Source organism: Phyllopteryx taeniolatus, chromosome 5 (genome assembly GCF_024500385.1).
Source record: "Phyllopteryx taeniolatus isolate TA_2022b chromosome 5, UOR_Ptae_1.2, whole genome shotgun sequence".
Classification (NCBI taxonomy): domain Eukaryota; kingdom Metazoa; phylum Chordata; class Actinopteri; order Syngnathiformes; family Syngnathidae; genus Phyllopteryx; species Phyllopteryx taeniolatus.
Window position 1 is genome coordinate 8500989 of NC_084506.1, and position 22894 is coordinate 8523882.

Sequence of the window (22894 nt, forward strand, 5' to 3'; positions counted from 1 at the left end):
ACATCAGTAAGAGGTGTCGTTGAGAAATAGAAAGCTAACTGATCAATATTTGTGAAGAGTGAATAATGTATTTGCAATAAAGTCAAAGCATGTGATATTCCCAGTTGTGCTTCATTAAAACGTCCGCATGTACAGTCCAATTATGGCTGGTGACAAAAAAGATGTTACATTTTCCATGTTGTACCAAAATGATAACTCCACATTATCAAAAATGTAAACAAGGAATTTGTTCACTAATTAGTTTGATTAGTTTTCAGTAAAATATTATTGTTATTCATCTGTGTAATAAAAGGGTACAATGTACCAAATAACTAAAGTACCAAGTTATCATAAATATCTGAAAGATTTGCCACAGTACAATTAAATACCGGGTAATTCATCATAAATGATAAATGGAAAGTACATCTAGTATTTAGTTGGGGCTGAATGTGAAAGTGTTCTACAGTGAAAGTGACTCAACTATTGTAAATTGTGACTCAATGGATGATGAAGGTATTCACTTTATATTTCCACCTTAACCAGAAGATACGAAGTTCTATGAGGTAATAATTGAATACATTTATTTATGTTAACAATAACAGAAGCAGTAATGTGATACGCGCAAAAGTTGATTAATCTGTAACTCGGGTAGTGCGAAAACTCCTTCGTTGTCGTTATTATTCTATAATTGAACCACTCGGAAATAAACGGCTAATTTCGATCACCTATCCATCCAATTTAGATACTGGAACTCCAAATTAGCTAAACACCTCATTGGAGTGTTTGCTTTTCTTTATCTTGATGTGTGACATTAACATTGCATTCAAGAGTAAGACTAGTGTTGAAACATTTAACCATTCATTTCTTCATGAGGTGTTTTTTAAGAGAAAATTTAAGCCATGGTGCACTTTTTTTGTCGTCCTTTTTTGGGAATATCTCAAAACCTCAGATGCGGTATGTTCTCAATGGAAATAAGGACCCAGCATTTCTATTATTCTGTTACTAGATTATTATAGTCTGACATAAAGAAGTCTCAAATCAAAATTACATTTTCTCTTCCCGGTGGAAATTCCATTTGTATTCTTGAGCCAGCACAATTATTCCATGAAACTAAAGAAAAAAATAATTGTTATCCGTGATGTCCATTGTGGACACAGCAGCTGTTGCTTGAAAAGCATGTGAGTTGCAGACTTTATACTGTTCACAAGACTTTACATTAAATTTCCATCAAACGTGTCAGATTTAAAAGCAGAAAATATCCATAAAACCTTTTGCCCAATCTAAACTTTACTATCTTTTTCCATTATTCCTCTTAACAATGGAGGAAAACGCATCGCTCTCTGGCATATGAATAAGCGCTGCTGTTCAATGTCAATAAATTCCCATTGGGAACAGTGTACTGTGATGTGAATATGTACCAAAGTACTAGGTTTCTGCAAACTGAGGCTGTGAGAAGGAAATACAAATTGAGTAATGCGCCAGACAAGACATTGCAAACATCACAATTCATTAATAAAGGCTTTTACAATTGGAGTTATACAACACAGATTGTGGCTTGATTCAAATACCCTCTGAAGCCATTCTTAAATATGCAACAGCTTTGTTCAGTGTAGGTTTAGGCTTAACACTTTCAATTTAACAAAGTCAGTGGGAAAAAATGATCAGAGAATTTTGACACCCATGCTCTAAAAAGTATGCTGAATAATACACAGCTCTGAGTGCTATCGCAAGTTTTTGGCCGCAAAAAAGCTGCATAGTTGAAGAACTGAGATTTTTTTTTTTTAAATGCTGGGAAAGAAGAAAATGTGCAATGAACCCATGAAAAATGCAAAAGTTGACTTTCTGACACTTAGTCAACAACAAGGGTGCAGCTGAGCTCAAAGGGTCCGTGTGATGTGTACAAGTCTGGCTGCCCTTGCTTCAACCCTGGGATCGTTAGACTCATAACGGTTTATAACTAAAATAATTAACCTTTTAAAAAGGAATATAGTCAACCCTTGTTGATTCATGAATTGCCATTCACCCACTTACACATTTTTCTGTTGAACATATCAAAAATTATTTGATGAATAATGCACCTTTTTGCACCTACGCAAATGAGCCTATGAGCCAGAAGAAGGTTATATAATGCTCCAGGAGAAAGTAAAACCTCCTGGATATGCTCAAAGGAGAGAAAAAATATTTGTCACAGTATGCCGCCATTATGGTGTGAACAAGAGTATCGTACGGTACAAAATGTACAACAAAACAGCGATAAAGGAGACCATAGACGCTACCTTTTGCGGTAGTGCTATGAGAGTTGCAATTGTGCAAGAAAATGATGGAGTCTGCCTTTGTAATTTCCTTTTGCTATAGAATATTGTTAAGGGGGCCGCCAGCTATTCGCAAATCTTTGGTGAGGCTTGACTGAATGTCATTCATTCTTTGTCAAGTAATTTTCTTTTTCTTGAGTTTGTATGTGCCCTGTGATTGGCTGGCAACCAGTTCGGGGTGTACCCCGCCTCCTGCCCGATGATAGCTGGGATAGGCTCCAGGACGCCCGCGACCCTAGTGAGGAGAAGCGGCTCAGAAAATGGATGGATGGATGGACTTTGGGCTGTGAGGTTGCCATACTTTGCAAATCACATGAATAAGCCAAATCACGACAGTTAACAAGTCATGTACTCAATTTAATTTAACCTCTTTTTTTTTTTTTTAATTCTGAAATTTGTAGTTTAAACTTGTTTGAAGCATGTACCAACAAACATTTTCAGGTTGACAAAATATGTATGGGGTTAGGGTTATGTCGTCAATGATGACACAAGATGGTGAAGTCGTCAATGGTGACTCTATGATTTTCTCTATCTCATGTGTCACAGAGCTCACTCAAATCAGGCTCTTGTTCTTCACCTTTGATCCTGGACACCCACTTTTTGACTGTGCAGTAGCCTTTTGCAGCTTCACCATTTACATTCTGCAACCTTTTGAAATGTTAAGACTTTGTGCATATGCGTGCGTGTGTCTGCAGACTGCTAAGACTGACCTGTGATATGGGTTGGTTAACGTACACCCATCCGGTGACAGCATTGACCTTCAGGTATTCTGGTTGCTCCATAGACATGGCGTAAGTGACGACTGCATTAGTGCCAAAGTCAGCATCATGAGCTGCCACACGCAGGAAACTGGTACCGACCAAAGTATCCTCTCTCAAGAAGTCTACATGGGGCACATATGATATGATGCAAGAGCTGTAATCGTGGAAACGTATGTAATCAATGTTTGTATGAATATAAGGTGAAAGCATTGGCGCAATAACCTGTCAAACATTGACAAAATGTACCAGCTCCGATAGTACTGACATTTATGGGCTGCCACTATTAAAATTTGTACTCAAAATTATTCAATACCAATTGCAAATCATATTTTGCAGTTGTTAAAAACTTGAAGCCTCTGTCTCACGATGAGACAGCCAATAGCAAATCAGTTTGCACCTTGATTTATTTATTTATTTTCTCCAAGAAACAGTCAACGGCTATCCAGAGCACCATAATGTAGAAATTAGGCAAACAAAAGGTTTTACATTTTAATTCTAATTATAAATGATGAGGTAGCATTGGAGTCATTAAGGACTTACACTCATAGCGCATGTTCTCAAACTTGGGGCTATTGTCATTCTCATCCAATATTTGGACAGTGAGCTGACAGATTCCAATGAGCGGTTCCTCTGCCCAATCAGTGGCCGTCACTGTAACGGAATACTCTCTCTGACGCTCCCTGTCAAACCTCTGGGCCGTCACAATCGCTCCTGGACGGACAGAGCAGAACGGTAATCAGCTGTCATTTTAAATGCGTACGCACATATCCAACAATACATTCCACCATTCCTAATATATACATGCATTCATCCTTCTTCCATGTGCACATCAATCACCAAGAAAGTTAAACCCCAATTCCAATGAAGTTGGGATGTTGCGTTAAACATAAATGAAAACAGAATACAATCATTTGCAAATCATGTTCCACCTATATTTAATTGAATACACTACAAAGACAAGATATTTAATGTTCAAACTGATAAACTTGATTGTTTTTAGCAAATAATCATCAACTTTGAATTTTATGCCTGGGAAAAAAAGCTGGGACAGGTGGCAAAAAAGACTGAGAAAGTTGAGGAATGCGCATCAAACACCGGTTTGGAACATCCCACAGGTGAACAGGCTAATTGGGAACAGGTGGGTGCCATGATTGGGTAGAAAAGGAGCTTCCCTGAATTGCTTAGTCATTCATAAACAAAGATGGGGCGAGGTTCACCTCTTTGTGAACAAGTGCGTGAGAAAATAGTCCAACAGTTTAAGGACAATGTTACTCAACGTACAATTGCAAGGAATTTAGGGATGCATCATCTACGGTCCATAATATCATCAAAAGGTTCAGAGAATCTGGAGAAATCACTGCATGTAAGCAGCGAGGACGAAAACCAACATTGAATGCCCGTGACCTTCGAACCCTCAGGCGCCACTGCATCAAAAAGCGACATCAATGTGTAAAGGATATCACCACATGGGCTCAGGAACACTTCAGAAAACCAATGTCAGTAAATACAGTTCGGCGCTACATCCGTTAGTGCAACTTGAAACTCTACTATGCAAAGCAAAAGCCATTTGTCAACAACACCCAGAAACACCGCCAGCTTCTCTGGGCCCGAGCTCATCTAAGATGGACTGATGAAAAGTGGAAAGTGGTCAAATTGTTTTTGGAAATTGTGGACGTCGTATCCTCCATCCGGGCCAAAGAGGAAAAGAACCATCCGGACAGTTATGGTCGAAAAGTTCAAAAGCCAGCACCTGTGATGGTATGGGGCTGTGTTAGTTCCAATGGCATGGGTAACTTACACATCTGTGGAGGCACCATTAATGCTGAAAGGTGCATCCAGGTTTTGGAGAAACATATGCTGCCATCCAAGCAACGTCTTTTTCATGGACGCCCCTGCTTATTTCAGCAAGACAATGCCAAACCACATTTTGCAAGTGTGTGAGTGCGGGTACTAGACTGGTCTGCCTGCAGTCCAGACCTGTCTCCCATTGATAATGTGTGGCGCATTATGAAGCGTAAAATACGACAACGGACACACCGGACTGTTGAACAGCTGAAGCTGTACCTCAAGCAATAATGGGAAAGAATTCCACCTACAAACCTTCAACAATTAGTGTCCTCAGTTCCCAAAGGTTTATTGAATGTTGTTAAAAGAAAAGGTGATGTAACACAGTGGTAAACATGACCCTGTCCCAGCTTTTTTGGAACATGTTGCAACCATAAAATTCTAAGTTAATGATTATTTGCTAAAAACAATCAAGTTTATCAGTTTGCACATTAAATATATCTTCAGTTTACTTCTAAGACATTTTGGCTCTGCCACGGCACTCCGAGCATTCAATTTCAGCAGGAATTGGAATTTCAAGTTTATTTTTTCTTTCTTTAAAAAAGAAATGATAATAATAAGGTGCAGAGTTCTCCTCCAAATCACAAATGGTTTGTGTTGAGAAGTTTTTGTGATTTAGAGACTCCGATGAAAGTAGAAAATCTGTGTTAAAGTGATGTGATAGTCTATCCACTCTCAACTGAAGTTGAAGTCCATTAAAACTATTACAATACTGGATAGTCTGCACTTAATGTTTAATTAATGTGTCCAAGCCAAGACTGTGTGTGTCATTACGCTACCTGAGTCTGGATGAATTCTGAAGGCAGGCATGGCACTGTCTCTGTGCATTAAGCCATATTTGACTTTTCCATTTGCTCCCTCATCTGCATCCACAGCATGCACTTGTAACACAAAAGTGCCTGTTGGCTGGTTCTCCAGCACTGAAGCCTGCTCACGATATTGCTGGCACTGAAAGAGGTATGGTGGGTAGGATAGACAAAATAGTGACATCGAAATACACAGAAAAATCCTCATGTGAGGTAAAACACTGGTAGACTGAGGATCAAACGAGATAAATTAATTCTGTTGCGGGTCAGTGCACATACACAGGCAAGTCCTTCACATGAAACACAATATTGTTTGCTATCTACAGCCCAAGACCCAGTAGACCACATCTGTGAATAGAAAACACTTGAGTTGATTCTTTTGAAGATCCAGCAATGAGCAGCTTTGTCTTGGCAAGGATTCAATCCATTACCTCTAATGAACATAAAACAGATAAAAGGCTGCTTTCTGGAGCCCTTCTAGTTTGGAATCGGTTCTAAATGCATGCATCTCTTTCAACCAAATGACCATGAAAAAGACAAAGACGAGTGGAGGAGGAGCAGACGCCAGGAAGTGGAAATGCTGGGGAGGTTGTGAGCCCAGCCGCACATGTAAACCATCATTTTATAGCAAATATACAGTAAATGCCCAAAATACAACATAACAAGCAAGGAATTAAATGGGTTATGGCTCCAAGACACTGGCCGCTAATTGTTCTTGTAGGAAAGCAAAACAATTACCGATTACAAATATAAGGAGTCAATATTACAAAGATCAGTTAATTACTTGATGCCTTTCCTGTAGCATATATTTTGATTGCACTTTGTTTCAAAGTTAAACATCCATTTACACTATACCAAAACAAGTCTTCTTTCTTCTTTCTTCTGGATATCAGTGTAAATGTGTGTGTGCAGAGAGATAGGTGGTGGGGTGGGGGGGGGCAAGAAGGAAGTGATTCTATACTCCTGGTGTTACTTGGAAATGGGGCTCGTATGTTCAGCAGAGTTGTCCACCAGCAGGCAAGTTTTGGAGGTAGGCCTGCAGAGTGGCATTCCGAGTCTTCACCAGACTTGCCGAACTAGTCCGTTGGAGTCGGGCACGGTCTGTGGCTTCGTCTTCTCCCCCTCGTCCATGCGCCATAGAGTGCAGTCGCTCTGCTAGTGAGTAACTCTGAGAAATAACTTTGTGGATTTGTGAAAGTTGGCGGAAGAAGGTTCAGAGTATACTCCCTAATGTTTGTCTTTCCCAGTTTAAGTAAGTCTGGTAATTTCTCCAAAGATGGACGAAAAGGACAGAAATATGGACAATACTAGAGAACGTGTTACCGAGTTGTTATTTCTATTGTTCTTTGCCAGTGCATATGGCAACATTAGCCCTATCTTATGGGCTTAATCACTGGAAAACATGCTTTTTTGGAGATAACGTGTCATGCTGTAATCTCTCTCGTGCATGCTTACACACACGCGCGCGCGCACTATTTATAAGATCCGGTCAGCAAAGCGCTTCGTCATTCACTCATTTCGGTGAATAAAGCATTTCATGTTTCTGTATTGCCCAATGCATGTGTTGTTGGTTTATGGGCACTTAAAATTGAAAAGGTGGCATGTGTGTGTGGACATCCATGTATGTATTATTCATTATTTTATTTGATGTTCATGCTCTGATTGAAAAAAAACAAAAAACATAAGTTACTCTTGAGTTTTTTCACTGAGTACTTCAATAGTCTTATTCAAGTAAATATTTGGAGGACTACTTTTACTTGAGTAATCCATCCATCCATCCATCCATTTCCAACACCACTTATCCTGGTTAGGGTCGCTGGGCACCGGAGCCTATCCCAGCTAGCTGACTTCGGGCGAAAGGCGGACTACACCTTGAAGTGGTCACCAGTCAGTCGCAGGGCACATAAAGACACGGACAACCATTTGCACTTACATTCACACCGTCACTGAGTGGGAACTGAACCGACGCTGCCCACACCAAAGTCAGGCAAGTGTACTACTACACCATCAATGACCTACCTGAGTCATATTATTCGTAAGTAACAGTACTCCTACTTGAATACAATATTTTGATACTCTACCCACCTCTGAGTATAATGTCCTACTAGCACAATTATAGTATTTTTTTTCCAAAGGACTTTACAGGTGTACATTATTGGCTGACCAGTCAGGACACCGTTTATGTTGTTTAGTACTAACGTTAAAATTACTGTTCAAAGTAGTGTGCAGTGGGCCTCTGACAATGTCATGTTTACTGCTGTCTTTTTATATCCACCACAAAGGCTAATAAGATAGAACGTTAAAGATTATCAATAAAATAATGAATACAGAACTGATGAATTTTTAGAGATACAAGATGTTTTTATTTTTTTGTTTTGTTTGCATTGACTTGTGAGCAATGACCTGACTTGAGCATCTGCTTCAGACCCTCCCTTGCTCCGATGAAATAAAAGAAATGGAGGAACTAAATTGGAAACTTAGTGGAACTTCGGTTCACTGACGACTCGGTTTACGGACATATTTTTTGGACAAATATTGCCTGGATCACAAACTGTTTCCTGAGATCCACATGTAATGCTCATTTCTTTTTGCTGTAAATTAACATTAATTATGGCTCCCAACAAAGTGAAAAGTGCAGTGATTGTCAGCTTCTTAATAGCACATTATAAAGCTGAAGTTTTTGGAGTGTAACTTGCACTTAAGAAAGACAGACGGCTCACCTAACGCAGCCAGCAGCTGCTGTGCGCAGGGGGGGAGAGAGAGAGCGAGAGAGAGAGAGAGAGAGAGTATAATGTAATGTGAGGTACAGCACTCACTCGGTCACGTCATCTAATAGGCACAACACAAACATTGGGCTTAATTATATTTCGAAAAACAAGTTTATTTCTTTACATTGTGTTTCATTATGTTTTTATATACAACTCGTTGTACATATTTTAAAATACAGTGCTAATTGCTTTTTTTTTTTTTTTAAATACAAAATTGTGGTTCTTTTTGGGGAGGATGGATAAATGGCATTTCCATTCTTTTTAATTGATGTGAGATAAGTATGAGTTGAGTAATTTAACTCGTAAATCAAGGCACCACTGTATAACAATATTAACAATATATTATAGATAAACAGTTATTGTAGTATTACTCTGAGGGCCCTATAAAAAGTTAACATCTGTAAGGGATGTAAAACACTTTTTTTAATTGCTACTTTAAACACATCTCACACTCAAGTTGCAAAGACCTTCAGGAGCAACAGTATGCAAGGGTTGATCTTCTGACGAAGCGTTTCAGTAAATGCCATTTCATTAGGAAGTTAATTAAACAGCTATTGTATTGTGTAGTGATAATGTATTTTTTTCAGCTATTAATTGAAATCCCAATAGGGAACCGTAAGATAGAGTTGGTGCACAGGCTAATCAGAACTCTTGAGAGCACAGAGCGGAGAGAGATGGTGGCCAGGGAAATGGGGAAGAAGGATAAGAGAAAACAACAAGGGAGCAGGATTGACGAGAGCACATCAGCACAATGAGGAGAATGTGGAGACTGAATAATTGAAGCAAGCGTAGGATGAGTCTTTGATTGTGTAGGCTTCAGTCAGCTTGACAGCAACCAAAAACAATATTTTTAAATGTCTGCAAAAAATATTAAAGGCAAATGAACTGGAGTCGAACAAAGTAACATTTCTCATTTCCCGAATACGGTAATTCCCGCAAATTTGAGTTCAAATCAAAACTCTGAGCACAGACACTTTGTTGAAGTACATGAGTGGTGTTACTAGGCTTGCTTGTTGGAAACACAATTTCACTTTGGAAGTGAGTAAACAACAGAAGAAAAAGTGGCCCTCACCTCTTCAAATATAGGTTTGTTGTTGTTAACATCATCGACTCCCACTATAATACGTGCAGTGGATGAGAGTGGGTGCAGCCCGCCCGATGCATTGTCATCTGTGGCTGTTACGTTCAGGATATACTCCAGGCCTTGAAGCTTGGGCAAGGGCGTGGAGCGGAGTCGAATCAACCCTGCAAAGCCCACAGAGCCATTCATATACACGCGATCATCATGAAAAATGCAGACCTCAATGTGGTCGGCTAGCGGGCAGCGCAGTCAGTCCAAAAATGTAAAAAGCTGATATGTCGCTGGAATCCCAAAAACAATTTCACAGTGGTGACTTCACACACTTCGAATATAACTGACAAGATTTCCAGCCAGCTCATCCACTTGAACAAAAAACAAAATACTGAGTGAATCAGGTTAACCAAGCTCAGCAGAAGGCTCTATCCTCTTCTTCTTGGACCGCTTTGTCTACTTTCATTTAGCTGTCAAGATAAAAGGTGAGATGAAAAGATGTCGCCTGTGAGTCGACGTCTTTCGAGTTAACAGTAATACAGACATGCTCATCAGAGGTTGCAGGATGAGAAAGCGGCCTGTGATGTGCGGGAAAGTCATTGAAGTGAGAGAACGAGGGGGCTTTTTTTATTCTCCTGTTGTGATTCTATTCATCTCTTTCAATGCTCGTGATTGAAGACGCAGCATGCTGATGCACACAGACGCGAGGCCGACTCTCCTCTCGCCCAATTTACTTACAGTTCCGGCTGCCCACGGAGTCTTTGCTCCGAATGGCAACGTGTGACATTGTCACCACTGCAGCACAACAATAATATAAGCGAGCTGCGGGACGTACGTATTTATTCTCACAACCTAAATGTCACACTTGTTTGCCAATGACATGAGCTAGTTAATGAGCTTGCCCTCTTTGCATACACAGTACAGTGATTGGGAGGTCGTACGGTGGAATTTCAGAACACACAAAGGATATCTGATTCAGTTTTTTTTTTTTTTTTTTGCTTCGTGGATACAGAGAAGTAGAGGAAAGGAATATAATACGATGACACAAACAAAAGAGGCGCTTGCAGAGCATAGCCTGGAGATCGTAAACTATGATTGTTCAGTTCTTGTGAAATTGAATTGAAATGGATGGGTGACAAATGTCTCAAGTGATTGCCACTGGATTTGGATCAAAAGGTAAAAAAGAAAACCTTGGAATTGCCGCAGAGCATTCCTTGCAGCACCGCTAGGAAAGATCCACTGTGGAATTTTCCTACAAATTGCCGCATTTAATATTTATGAACATTATTACAGAAAGAGCAGCATTTGAATCAAAATTACCTTTTTTTAATGTCATGACATGGTGACATTGAGAATTTAAAGGGCACTCATGTCACAGGAATGTATTATGGAATATTGAATGTGTGATTTGACGGATTGGACTGTCAATTAGAGTAAGAGCAAATGTGAAGAATTCCTGTAAAATAAGGACGCGTCACCTTTCTGGCTGTCAATGACAAAGTTCCCCTCCTCATTCCCAGCAGTTATGGAGTAGATGATCCCATCACCGTCAGGATCTTTGGCCAGGACAGTGGCGACGAGGGTGTTAGGGCCTGCATCCTCCGAAACAAACGTTCGATATCTACAAAGAAGAAGTTTAACAAGGGCAAGGGATGAGCAAGCGGATGAGATTTATAGATGCGGCTTTTCTGTGTCACTGTGATTTAACCTTCTGGTCTTCTTAGCTGGCCAGACCAGGAACAAATGATAGCGTCTGGTGGCATGCTGGAGTTATTGCACAAATGGTGCTTTCGCATACCAAACCTACCGTGGGCTATTCGATCCAGAACCTTTTTAAAATGTCAACAGTGATTTGCTCGCTCAAAAGTGCCGGGGAGTGAGACGCCCAGCAAGGCACAGGAGAGCGATATAGCTCTGTGGAACACAGCACTCTGAGGTGGCGATCAACTGTGCCTCTTGGAGGACACAGCGAGGAAGAGAAATGGAACATGAAGCACTGAGACGGACCAGAGGACAAAAAGAAAGTTGGCACTGATGTGACAAGCAAAGTCATATGCGAGGCGTGAGAGGTTCATGAGGAGAGAGGAAAGCAAGAGAGCGAGCGGAGCGAAGTGAGATGGGGTGGTTTTTTTTTTCCTCACAGAATTTCAATTGTGAGCAGAAATCCTCTTTTGTGAGATTTAGTGTTGTTTCCTGAGTAACTGTATTTGTGTCTGTGGGGTAATGGCAGTGGGGTGTTGGTGTCTACGGTGACAAGTCAGAGGTGATTGATGGTTTACTAAAGAACACTGATGGGTGATTCATCTCTGCCAAATCGCAGCGGGGTCTGTGGCATCATGGCTGACCTGTAATCTGTCACTCAGCTCAGAGGCAACATTTACTCTCCCTTGGTTTGTCTTCCTGCAGAGTCTCCCGCCATCTCACCCAAGTGCGAGCATCCACACAACACAAAGTGGTGTCCTACATTAAGAAGCCAGACTATTTACGTCGGCGCACCTCTTGCCTGTCTGCCTCTCACTTGCAACTCATTTAAATGTGAATTTAGAGGACCACTCCAGGGACTGCTGGATTATTTTCAGAAGTCTGATTTGACTTTTAATTTCATAAACAGAGCAGGTCATTAATTGTGCCTACATGTCTGTCTTTGTGTTTTTTAGGGCCATTCTCCTCCGCCAAGCAACTTTACCTGACAAAATGCCTGCATTTCTAACTCTTTGCAAATCTGACAAAGATTTATTTGTGTGATTGGCGACAGCCTCCGCCGTTAATCTGCATATCTGGAATGTCAGTCTGAATGTTTATTTTTTTGATTTTATTTTTTTTAAGATTGCCTATCTGCTTCCTATAGTATTGTCCTCTTTATAGAAACTCGGAAGTAGTGACTGTATTTCCAGTTTAAGTATGCCAATCGCTCGTCAGCGTCGTCAGCGTCCATTGTGTTTGTGCCGCTGGCTGCTCGGGTACACGTGAGTTGATTTCGCCTTTTTTTTTTATATTGCAGTTAGTCGTTGTGTGCATTTTAGTTATAGATAGTTAAGAATATTGTGTGTTTTGTTTGTTTTATTCGTCATTACTAAAACAAAGGCTGAAAATTGGTCTTCACTCATGACATGCACCGTGACTGAATCAAGGGTCATGGTTATTGACTGGCCTCATGGTCCCAAGCAATGTAGTTTGTTAATGATAAATATCTGTTGCCTGACAATAAATAGCATAGTGTGCAAAAGCATGTTTAGCTCTGGTTCCCGTAAGCAAAAAAGTAACTATTGGCAGCTAAATCAAAGTAACTGTAACATGACTCCTCTAATATAAAAAGTAACGTGTTAGGTTACTTATGACAGCACCGCACCACATTTTGGGAGTCACTGTAGATTGGTTATGAATTGAGATGGCACGGTAGCTGGCTGGTTAGCATATCTGCCTCACAGTTCTGAGGACCTGGCTTCAAATCCGGCAGCACAGGTCTCTAGTGGTTAGCGCTCCCCGGGCGCTTCAGCTGCCCTGCTCCAGTGTGTTCCACTAACCTGTGTATGTGTTCACTGTTATGGGTAAAATGCAGAGAACAAATTTCGTGTGCATGCATGCATGTTCATGACAACAAAAGGTGATTCTTCTTCTTCTTAAGTCTGCCTCACAGTTCTGAGATTATGGGTTCGAATCTTGGCTGCAGCCTTTCCGTGTGAAGTTTGCATCTTCTCCCAGTGCTTGAGTAGGATTTCTCCTCCCGCATTCCAACATGCGTGTTAGGTTAATTAAATACTCTAAATTGCCCTATATTTACGATACGATTGTCTGTAAATCAGTCCAGGGTGGAGACCCCCTTATGTCAGTCAGCTGGAATTGGCTACAACTCACCTGTGGCTCTGACAAGGACAAGCGGTATAGAAAATGGATGGATAATTTTGGAGGATAGCAGCTTGTGACCTCATGGTCAGCATCTCTCCACAGTTCTGAGGTCTCTGGTTTGAATCTTGGCTTTGTGTTTAGAGTTTGCACGTTCTCCCACTGATTGCGAGGATTTTCTCTGTGTACTCCCAAAGTCCAAAAACATGTATGTTAGGTTAATTGAAGACTAAATTGCCCATCATGAATGGAAGTGTAAATGGTTGTATGTCAATATGTGCCCTGAAATTAGGTGGTGACCTGTCCTAGGTGTACCTGGCCTCTGGACCAAAGTCATCTGGAATAGGTTTCCAGCATACCCATGACTAGCAGTATAGAAAATGGATGGATGGATGGTTTGGAAGGCAAATGGTGGATGTACCAAATCCAAATTTCTTCTGATTATTTTTGAGGAATGGCATAGAGTTGAGGATAAAAGTACTCACACAAGCTGGGAGAATTCTGGGGCTTCGTCGTTGACATTAACCATCCTCACACGGACTGTGGCGGTGCCAGAGTGAGGCCCATCACCACCATCCACCACCATCACCACAAATTCATAAATATGGTTAGGCCTTTCGTAGTCCAGCCGAACCGCGGGGAAAATGGTACCATGTGGCGAAATGCTGAAGTCGGGGCTCAGGGTGTAGTAGGTTAGCTCAGCATTCAACCCAGAGTCACAGTCAGTGGCCATCACTGGCAGCAGGGGCAGAAAAAAAAACATAAATTAGTAGTCCTTCCAAACATACTGATGAAACGACAGGAGCTGATGACGTGACATTATATGCTGACATTTGTGTAAATAGTTATCCTATAATAGGCTCTTGGAACGTCTAATAGATAATCAACCCGACAGCTACGATATTATCATACACTTGCAATGTCACCTTAGAGTTACACTTTTCACACCGATCTGATCGGCTTGATCGCTATCGGCCGATAATTAGTATTTTATGATGATCGGCTTTAATGTCATAATTCGCCGATCCGATCAATGATGTCATTGATTGGCTCCGCAAAAGACATTTACTCCACGTCGCCATCATGTACAGTACATATGAATTAAAAAGCTGGTTTATTTTTACCCTTGTCGTGTGTCTTTTGGCCTACTACTGTAAATATCTGATCGGCAATAAAGTTTTTTTTTTTTTAAAACGTCAATGGTGTGGGACAGACAACACATCTGAGACAGACAACACGTAATACGTGGATCAGACTACAAGACAAATTTGGTCTATGTCAGACTACTGCAATAAAATCTTGTATTCCGATACCACCGCATCTCATCTTTTACGGACACTGAGCTTTATCTTATCAAATCAAACGTGACCGGATACACTCGTTACCATGGCCACAACAACACCAATCGATCACGCGTGTATTGTGCAGGTAAAAAAAAAAACAAATGGGGGGAAAAAACGTGGTGGTGGTCACCGGTGCTCAGGAGAAGACGTTCGTTGAAGGATTGCTTGAGGTATGTTCACGTACTTTTAACACGATATGGCTCGCATGCAGCCAACAAAATGTTATGTAGCCTAGCATGCTAGTGCTAGCACTAACGGTTGTACTTAAACATGCCAGCGTTCTGTTGAATCATGCGCTAATGTTTCGGTGTGTGTGTGTGAAGTAATTTCATTACGATAAAGTAATTTAGTTAGCACCCATTAATTCTGTCATGTAATGTTGGTTTGACCTGACTGATTAGAATACATGACCTGACGAGAATATTTTTGAAGATACTCAGTATACAGTGCACAGTATGTACAGTCAACGAACAAGTCATTTAAATACACATTTGTCCATCTTGTGATCGGATCGGTTATCGTTTTTTGTTTTTTTTTAAACTCGCTGATCGGTGATCGGCCCCAAACATCCTGATCGTGTAAGTCCTACTTAGAATTATTACAAGCATTTGCAGAAACAATCTTAAAGGAAGTCACTGACCATTAAATGGCAATATTTAAACATTTTGCTAAGAGATAATTACAATAAAATGCAAAATGCATTCAATGTTAGACTTAACCCAGATACAGTATTTATAAGTATTATAAATACTGTATCTGTACATAATACAGTATCATTTAAGTCAAATTGTGATTTTTGGTGAACTGCACATTTTCATTCTCATGCTGTCACACTAAAAAACAGCTCCATTTTTTTTTTTCCCTCGGTGAGAAGAACTGGCATGTATATGCTCATGTTCCTTTCTACTTGAAAACTTCAGAATACCTTGTACTTGAGATTGGCAGTTATGTTTACTTTGAATGATATGTCAAGGACATTAAATATATATATATATTTTTTTTTTATTTAATTATTATTATAAAAGTTGAAGAGAAAGCCCCATTGTTCCATCCCTACATGTAGAATGATGGACTGTCTTTCCCATGTGCCAAAACCTGCACATATAATTATCTGTGTAGTCTGCCATATGTAAAAATGCATTGCATCTTTAAGCATTGTAACTCTTTTCCTGTAGATCATATTATGCGCCTCCTTTATCGTCAAGAGGTATCCATTTTTAAGGAATTCCACGTGCTTCTGCACTGTATATGCTATCAAAAAATATCCTCCGTAACATTCTTATCGTTCTTTTAAACACTCCTTGGGCTAAACGTCAACTTTTGTTCATCCTCCAGTATTGCTTGTACACTGAATTTGTGTGATTGTGCATCGGTTTGAAATTGTTGCCAGTTTCCCTCACTGCTAGCTTCACAGTGTACACCACTGCAGGCTGTATGTTCCATTCTTTTCAGAAAACATTTCTTCAAATGTGCCCACACAGAATTGGTTCCAAAGCACACAACTCTTAAGAGGCTAAGAATCACCTATGATGGCCCACAGGGGACAGACAGCCTACCATCACTTGAACATCCGACTAAATACAAAATAACTAACTGTCCAAAATATTTATATCTAAAAATACAGAGTTGTTTACATTAAATGTGTTTCTTGTGCATTTGCAAGTGTATGTACACATTGCTGAAGCACTGATTTTTCTGCTGTTTCAAAATATAATTGACAAAAGCTCAACAGGCTGAGAGTAATCACAAGTGTAATTTTGTTCAAACAGCAAACAATGAATTTGATTTAAGCCTCATTTAACATAATCATTATTTATCTGTCACATTTCCAGAGCAAAAGCAAAGGCAATACAAACACCCTCCACCTCACACTTGAAAATTACGGGGCAACCTTGTGCAACGGAGATAAACTGATATGCAATTACATTTATAGCACCTAATAAATCCAAACAAAGGCTTGATTTTCTTTCAAATCTTTTAGTTATTTCATTAAAGAGCCCCAAATAATGATTTAAAAAAAATACTTTCACTTAACAATTTGCGAGATTGGTTCAGTGTTGTTAGGAAACATTTTGAGCCAAATGTAAGGTTTTCTTTCAAATAAGATTTTGATTACCTGTTGTTTTGCTCAAGGTTTTTTTTTGTAATAATAATAACAGAGGAACAACTTAAAACATTGGGTCAAGTATCTTACCCTGCAGCACAGATGTAGCTGTGGTTACAGTCTCTGGAACGCCATCCACACTGTAGATGGACTGGAGAAACTCTGGGACACAGTCGTTCTCATCTGTGATCAGCACCTGAACCTGATTACCATTGCAGCAAAGGAGAGGAGAGGAAGAGAAAGAGAGGAAAGGACAGGAGGGAAGAGAAGAAACAAAACCCCAGTAGAATAACGCAAACTTAGCTTTTCCTAAATACCCCTCAAATCCCGGCGACAACCACAAGATTTTTTTCTGTGCAGAAGCCTGACCCCAAAATGAAATCCAAATTGCATTTTGCCTTTCTCAAGTTGCTAGTTCAACATATCCTTTATCTTCCACTCCATGATTCCTCTAAAGTCGAAAATAGAAATGTTCCAAGCATGTGCGAGCATTACTGCGTGTTTCAGACAAAAGGCCCTTAGCCGCCATCCAAGCTCCGTGTCACCGCTGTGTGTAAAGTGTGAAGTGACAGCTGAGTAATAGTCCTAAAATAGCCGGGAAAGGTTTTCCTAGTCTGTGTCTTCTATTCCACAACATGCTGCTGAGCAGAGGAAGATTTGACTCCTCAATCTGTGGGGTAGAGTAATTGCTTGGCATAATAATTGGGATACAAACTCTTTGGATTAATAATTTAAATCATACTGAATTCATGAATACTTTATCTAGAAATGTTCTGTTTGTGAATTGCATTTTTAGATTGTGGTTCTCGTGGCAAGTGTGTTCTATATTTCATGTAGCTCATCTTTATTTGATACTGTCAATAAGAGACTTACTGTCACCCGCAAACAAAAGAGTGAAACAAAGCATGAGGAAAAAAAAATTATCACTTGGGCCTCCAGAACATTTGCTAGTGTTTCAACGTCACTCAGCCATGCATGAAGGAAAAAAAAAAAAAAAAGCTGCTTCCCCTTTGCGGTGTCGGCGGGTTAATGCCGAATTCGGATCACAGCGGCCTTGTCAGCCAATTTGAGCCGCCTAACATTTAAGAGAAAGCTGGTTGGCCTGTGACGTTTGCGTGGACAAAGTATGAAAACATTTTCATTTCAATGAAATTCCGTGGAGGAAAAGAGGAAACCTTTACGCGACATGTCGTAATAATATTAGAGGATAGCTCAGATGTAGGATCATTTTACCAGAAGTGCCTGCATTTTTTTTTCGTGACTCGTTTAGCAGCCTGGATTACTTTCTGATGAAACTAACCTCTGTGGCCGTGCTCAGGCTGCCCAGTTCCTCGCTGGCTCGCACCATCAGAAGGTACCGTCGCTGGTCACTCTCGTAATCCAGCGTCCGGGTCAGACTGATCTCCCCTGACTCCTGCTGAATGTTGAAAAGGCTGCTGGGATTGATCAGCAGGCTGTAGCTGATTGGCTGCTTTTGGAAGGAAATGGCAAACACAGCTAGGAAGCTGTAAAAGAAATACAAAATGATTAGCGAACAGGAAAAAGGTCCCTAACGTTTGCTAAGAGGAGAAATTGCACATTAAAATCCAAATATTTCCTTTTTACGTCAGACTGTGTGCTACAATGAATCCATCACGTGGCCAATTGGCCAAGTAATAAGAATTCAGTCAGTCAGTACTTGTTAATACTTAATAATAATAATTGAATTACATTTTGCAAATATCAATGTTAAGTATGGTTGAACAGGTTTGTGGTCCCCAAATGACACATAATGATACATCACTTCAAGTGTGAGTGTGCTGCAGTGACAATGAATCATCACCAAAACCCGGTACATGCTGTTGTTTAAATTGTTCATATCTATCTATCTTTCTAGGCTGTGGTCTGTTAGTATTTTGGATGTTAAAATTGAATGCTAAAACTCATTGCTGGTGTCAGTCATTTCTTGCACACAGACATTTGGACAGACACACAATAAGGGACAATGGGCGGAAAGATGCAGCAATGATGTAATGGCATTGGCTCACCAAGCAGGGTACACGCATACTGATTTTAACATCTTTACTGATTTTTTAAAATGGAGGTGACCCCACAAATGATGGAAAAAGTAGGCAAGTGTGAGCTTACTTCTTTTTTTGTGTGTGCGGAGTACTCGAAATGACAAACATGGCACACCACATGCTGTCCATAATGATATCCCCACTCACAATCGCAAGTTTGTTCCCATAAGCCTGATGTCTATTGCAGTACCATGACTGACCTGAGAGAGGCACTGTGGCACACATGGCATCCAGACTTCAGGAAAATACAAAGAAAGAGTAATAGAAGAAGAAATAGAGACTTTGCTAATTGTTAGTTTAGTAACTATATCTGGTTCCAAACTTCCTTTTCATTTTAATTCGCATTACATTAAAATCACTTTGATCGACGGGGAGAATCACGTTCAAATCAAGCCCACTTAAGCGTCCAATCGGGTTACTCTGACGACGTCACAACACTGCTAAAATCACCAATGGGGTATATTTGCATACCATCAGGGGATTTGCAAAAAAAAATAATAATAAAAATTTATAAAACAATGCATTAACGTAATATACTGTAGGTCGTCTTTCTTTCCTTCTTAGGCCTTTTGAGTTGGTGACAGCCATTTTATCACATGCAATTTCTGAGAACCCGCAACCCTTGTGAGAATAAGCGGCTCAGACAATGGATGGATGGATGGATGGAATTTCTGAGAATTGAATGACATAATATATAATTATCCTAATAATAATTCCTAGTAATAACTAATAAATAATAATTTCATTTATAACTGTCATTTGGCCCACTCTTGAGATTGTAATATTTCATCATAAAAAGTTGCTATATTTTGCAAATCCACTTGGACTTTTTTGGGGGTGATCTAATGTCACCAAAAGGTAATTTTGACATAATGCCCTTTTCCATAAATCTATGTAATTTCAGTACCGCTTATCCTGTCCAGAATCGCGGAGTGCTGGAGCCTATCCCAGCTGAAAGGCAGACAACACCCTGAACTGGTCGCCAGTCAGTCGCGGGGCGCATATAGAGAGGGACAACCATTCAGACTCACATTCACACCGTCAATGAGTGGGAACTGAATCTATGCTGCATGCAGCGAAGTCAGGCGAGTGTACCTTACCACTATACCGTCAGTGACTATAATGCCATTTTCTTCCTTTTATATCATAGTGGATTAAATGGGATATTTCAAGTGTAAACTCAAAGAAGAACTACAAGGGTCAGGTGAGCAGGATCTGATAAATTTAACAAAAGCTGATTGGAGATTTATAATGTATGACAGAATATATAGAATGAAAATGGTTGAAGATATTTCATTTAAAAAAAAATGGGCAGAGGGAAATATAACAGCACGGTGGTGATTTTCAGATTTCTCAGCAACATTTGGCAGAGAACTCCAAGTGTGATGGAATAATGCAGTTCAGAGAAGTTGCGTTGGCAAGATAATGATGATGCTTGCGTGCATCAGCCATAATTCATTCCTGTTTACACATGCGCTACTCACGGCTGTCCTTCAGGCGTGTTCTCTGGTATGGAGATGGAGTAGCTCGCATCGGTAAACTGCGGCGCTCGGGCTCCTGCTACCACAGAGAGCATAGCGGGCGCACTGCGTCCGCCGAAGCCGTCGATGGCCACTACACCTAACAAGTACTCTCTGTCCCTCTGAAGCTTTTGGTTTGTGGTTGCCACCTGTCCTGTCTTCTTGTCCACGGCAAAGCAGCCATCGCCACCTATAAAGAAATAGACACACAACATTACAACAGCTGCACAATATACTGCATTTAGGAGAGTAATTGTTCTTTACAAAGCTATACTGATACTCGTACTTTATACTGTGTGTGTGTGTGTGTGTGTGTGTGTGTGTCCCTGCATGTTTGTGTGTGCAATATTACACGGTTTAAGTTAATGAACATACTAACAGTAATTCGGTCTGCAGCTAACCATAATTTGAATAATAATCTATTTTTCTTTACTTCCATTTTTGCATCCTCAAACATGGCACATTTAAATAGCACATTATTTATTAGATATAACATTTCAGACTGAAACCAGTAAAACTTGATTTTGTTATTTATTGTTCATAAAGTGGAGCCAAGCGTCGGATTTTTTTGTTACGAATTCAATTACCAATGAATGCATGCTCTCTGATATTTGCTATTAACTGCACAAAGCTTACTGAGAAAAATACAGCTTGAAGACTCATTCTAGGTGTACTATAATATTGAATGGCCTACCTTTTTATAAAAAAATATTTTCATGAAGTCTCTGACAAAAGGAAAAGTTTCAGAAGTATCTTTAACCCTAACTCAATACATTCTTCACTTACATTGTCATATAGAATTGTGCCAGTCTGTACACATAATTTTATTTTTCATTTAAAAAAAAAACTAAATCAACATCTATGACTCAATCCTACAAAAAATGAGAAGCTGTTTTTTTTACAATCATAATAGCTTCATCCAAGTCTTTCGCTTTTCATGGTGACAATTTCATATATCGAGGCGTGCTTTATTGCTTAAAAAATCTAATCCCTTCCGTGCAACTTGATGACTAAATAATCCACATACAATCCAGAAAAGACATGATTTTAATTTATTTCAGTTATTGCTATTGTTTTTAAGTGTTTGTGTTGTGCATATATGTATGTGTGTGTGTATGCGCATGAGTGTGTGCATGCTTGCGTGCATGTATGCGTGTGTTTGTGTGTGTGTGTGGTTGTGCTTGGAGGTCAGTGAGTCCAGGACTTGATTTACTGATTGATTCATTGGTACTGTACTGCATTTGTGTTATAATCATAATCATTGTTGTTTTCTGAGTGTTGGTGGAGTTGGCCAAAGTCACAGCACAAGTCAGGAGGGTCGTTGAAGCCGAAAAGAACAACAACAAAAACTAGGAGAATTCATCCACAATACCCAAATTGTGGCAACCAAAGCCCAGTAAGAAAGATAGCAAACTTTACGGTGTGAAAGCTTAACAATAAAAATCGGTGGCAACCACCATTGCATATTTGAGAAAAACATCCATCTATCCATCCATCCATCCATTGTCTGAGCAGCTTCTCCTCACTAGGGTCGCGGGCGTGCTGGACCAAACTGCCTGTCGATCACCTGCTCCATACTTTCCTTACTTGTGAACATGACCCAAAGATACTTGTACCCCTCAACTTGGGAAAGGATCTGATTCCCGACCCTGAAGACCATTGTCTCAGATTTGGAGGTGCTGATTCTCATTCCATACACTTCAGACTCTGCTGTGAAACATTTAGTGAGAGTTTAAGATTGCAGCTCTTTGAAGTCAACAGAAACAAATCATCTGCAAATAGCAAAGATGTAAATCTGAGGCCACCAAACCAGAACCCCTCGAACACCTCGACTTCAACTAGAAATTCTGTCCGTAAAGATTATGAAGAGAAACTGGGACAAAGGGCAGCCTGTGGAGAGTCCACCGCAACCATCACTCGAAACAAAGCCGACTTACTGCCGGCTATGTGGACCAGACTCTGACACCAGTCGTACAGGGACCAAACTGCCCGTTTCAGGGGGTCTCGTACTCCATACTCCGAACCACAGAGTACAAGCGTTAAAAAAAATGATCGGGTTATCATTAATTTGAAGTAGGAAAAAAATGCCATGTTTGCTCAGAACTATGGAGCTAGCGCTTTCTGGTGCCATAGTTTTGAGCAAGCATTGACCACGGGTGTCTCTCAATTATACTTTAGCTTGCATCAGGGAGTAGTGCAATGGACTAATGTGAATGAAAGGGAAGTCAGTAGTGTTTTGCAAAATCCCATTGGGAAAATTGATTAGCCAACAAACCTCTATCCTCTCAACCACCAGGCGGTCTACCATTTGGCAGATTTCCAACGCCTCCCCATACACATTTGTGTGTGTTTTCCTGATTGTCTCTTTATAAGAACAGAGAGAAGTAGGCAGATACGCAGAGGTGCACGATAAGTGAACGAACAAAAGTGTGAAGGCCTTTGGCTGTCACTGTGCGTGCCTAGGAAAGAGATACTGAGGAC

At 40.2% G+C, this 22894-nt stretch overlaps 1 protein-coding gene across 4 annotated transcripts in view; it reads right to left on the reverse strand.

Annotated features, from left to right (window-relative positions):
* Positions 1-22894, reverse strand: part of LOC133477831 (neural-cadherin-like) — a 106119-nt gene that overhangs the window by 47253 nt on the left and 35972 nt on the right. For all 4 annotated transcript variants that reach the window (XM_061773037.1, XM_061773038.1, XM_061773039.1 and 1 more), the window contains exons 3-11: positions 20378-20603; positions 18134-18338; positions 16924-17035; positions 13872-14121; positions 11022-11164; positions 9544-9716; positions 5677-5845; positions 3593-3763; positions 3002-3174 (exon numbers count right to left, since the gene is read on the reverse strand). In XM_061773037.1, the coding sequence (XP_061629021.1) occupies positions 3002-3174; positions 3593-3763; positions 5677-5845; positions 9544-9716; positions 11022-11164; positions 13872-14121; positions 16924-17035; positions 18134-18338; positions 20378-20603 (1622 nt within the window). The remainder of the gene's footprint in view (positions 1-3001; positions 3175-3592; positions 3764-5676; positions 5846-9543; positions 9717-11021; positions 11165-13871; positions 14122-16923; positions 17036-18133; positions 18339-20377; positions 20604-22894) is intronic.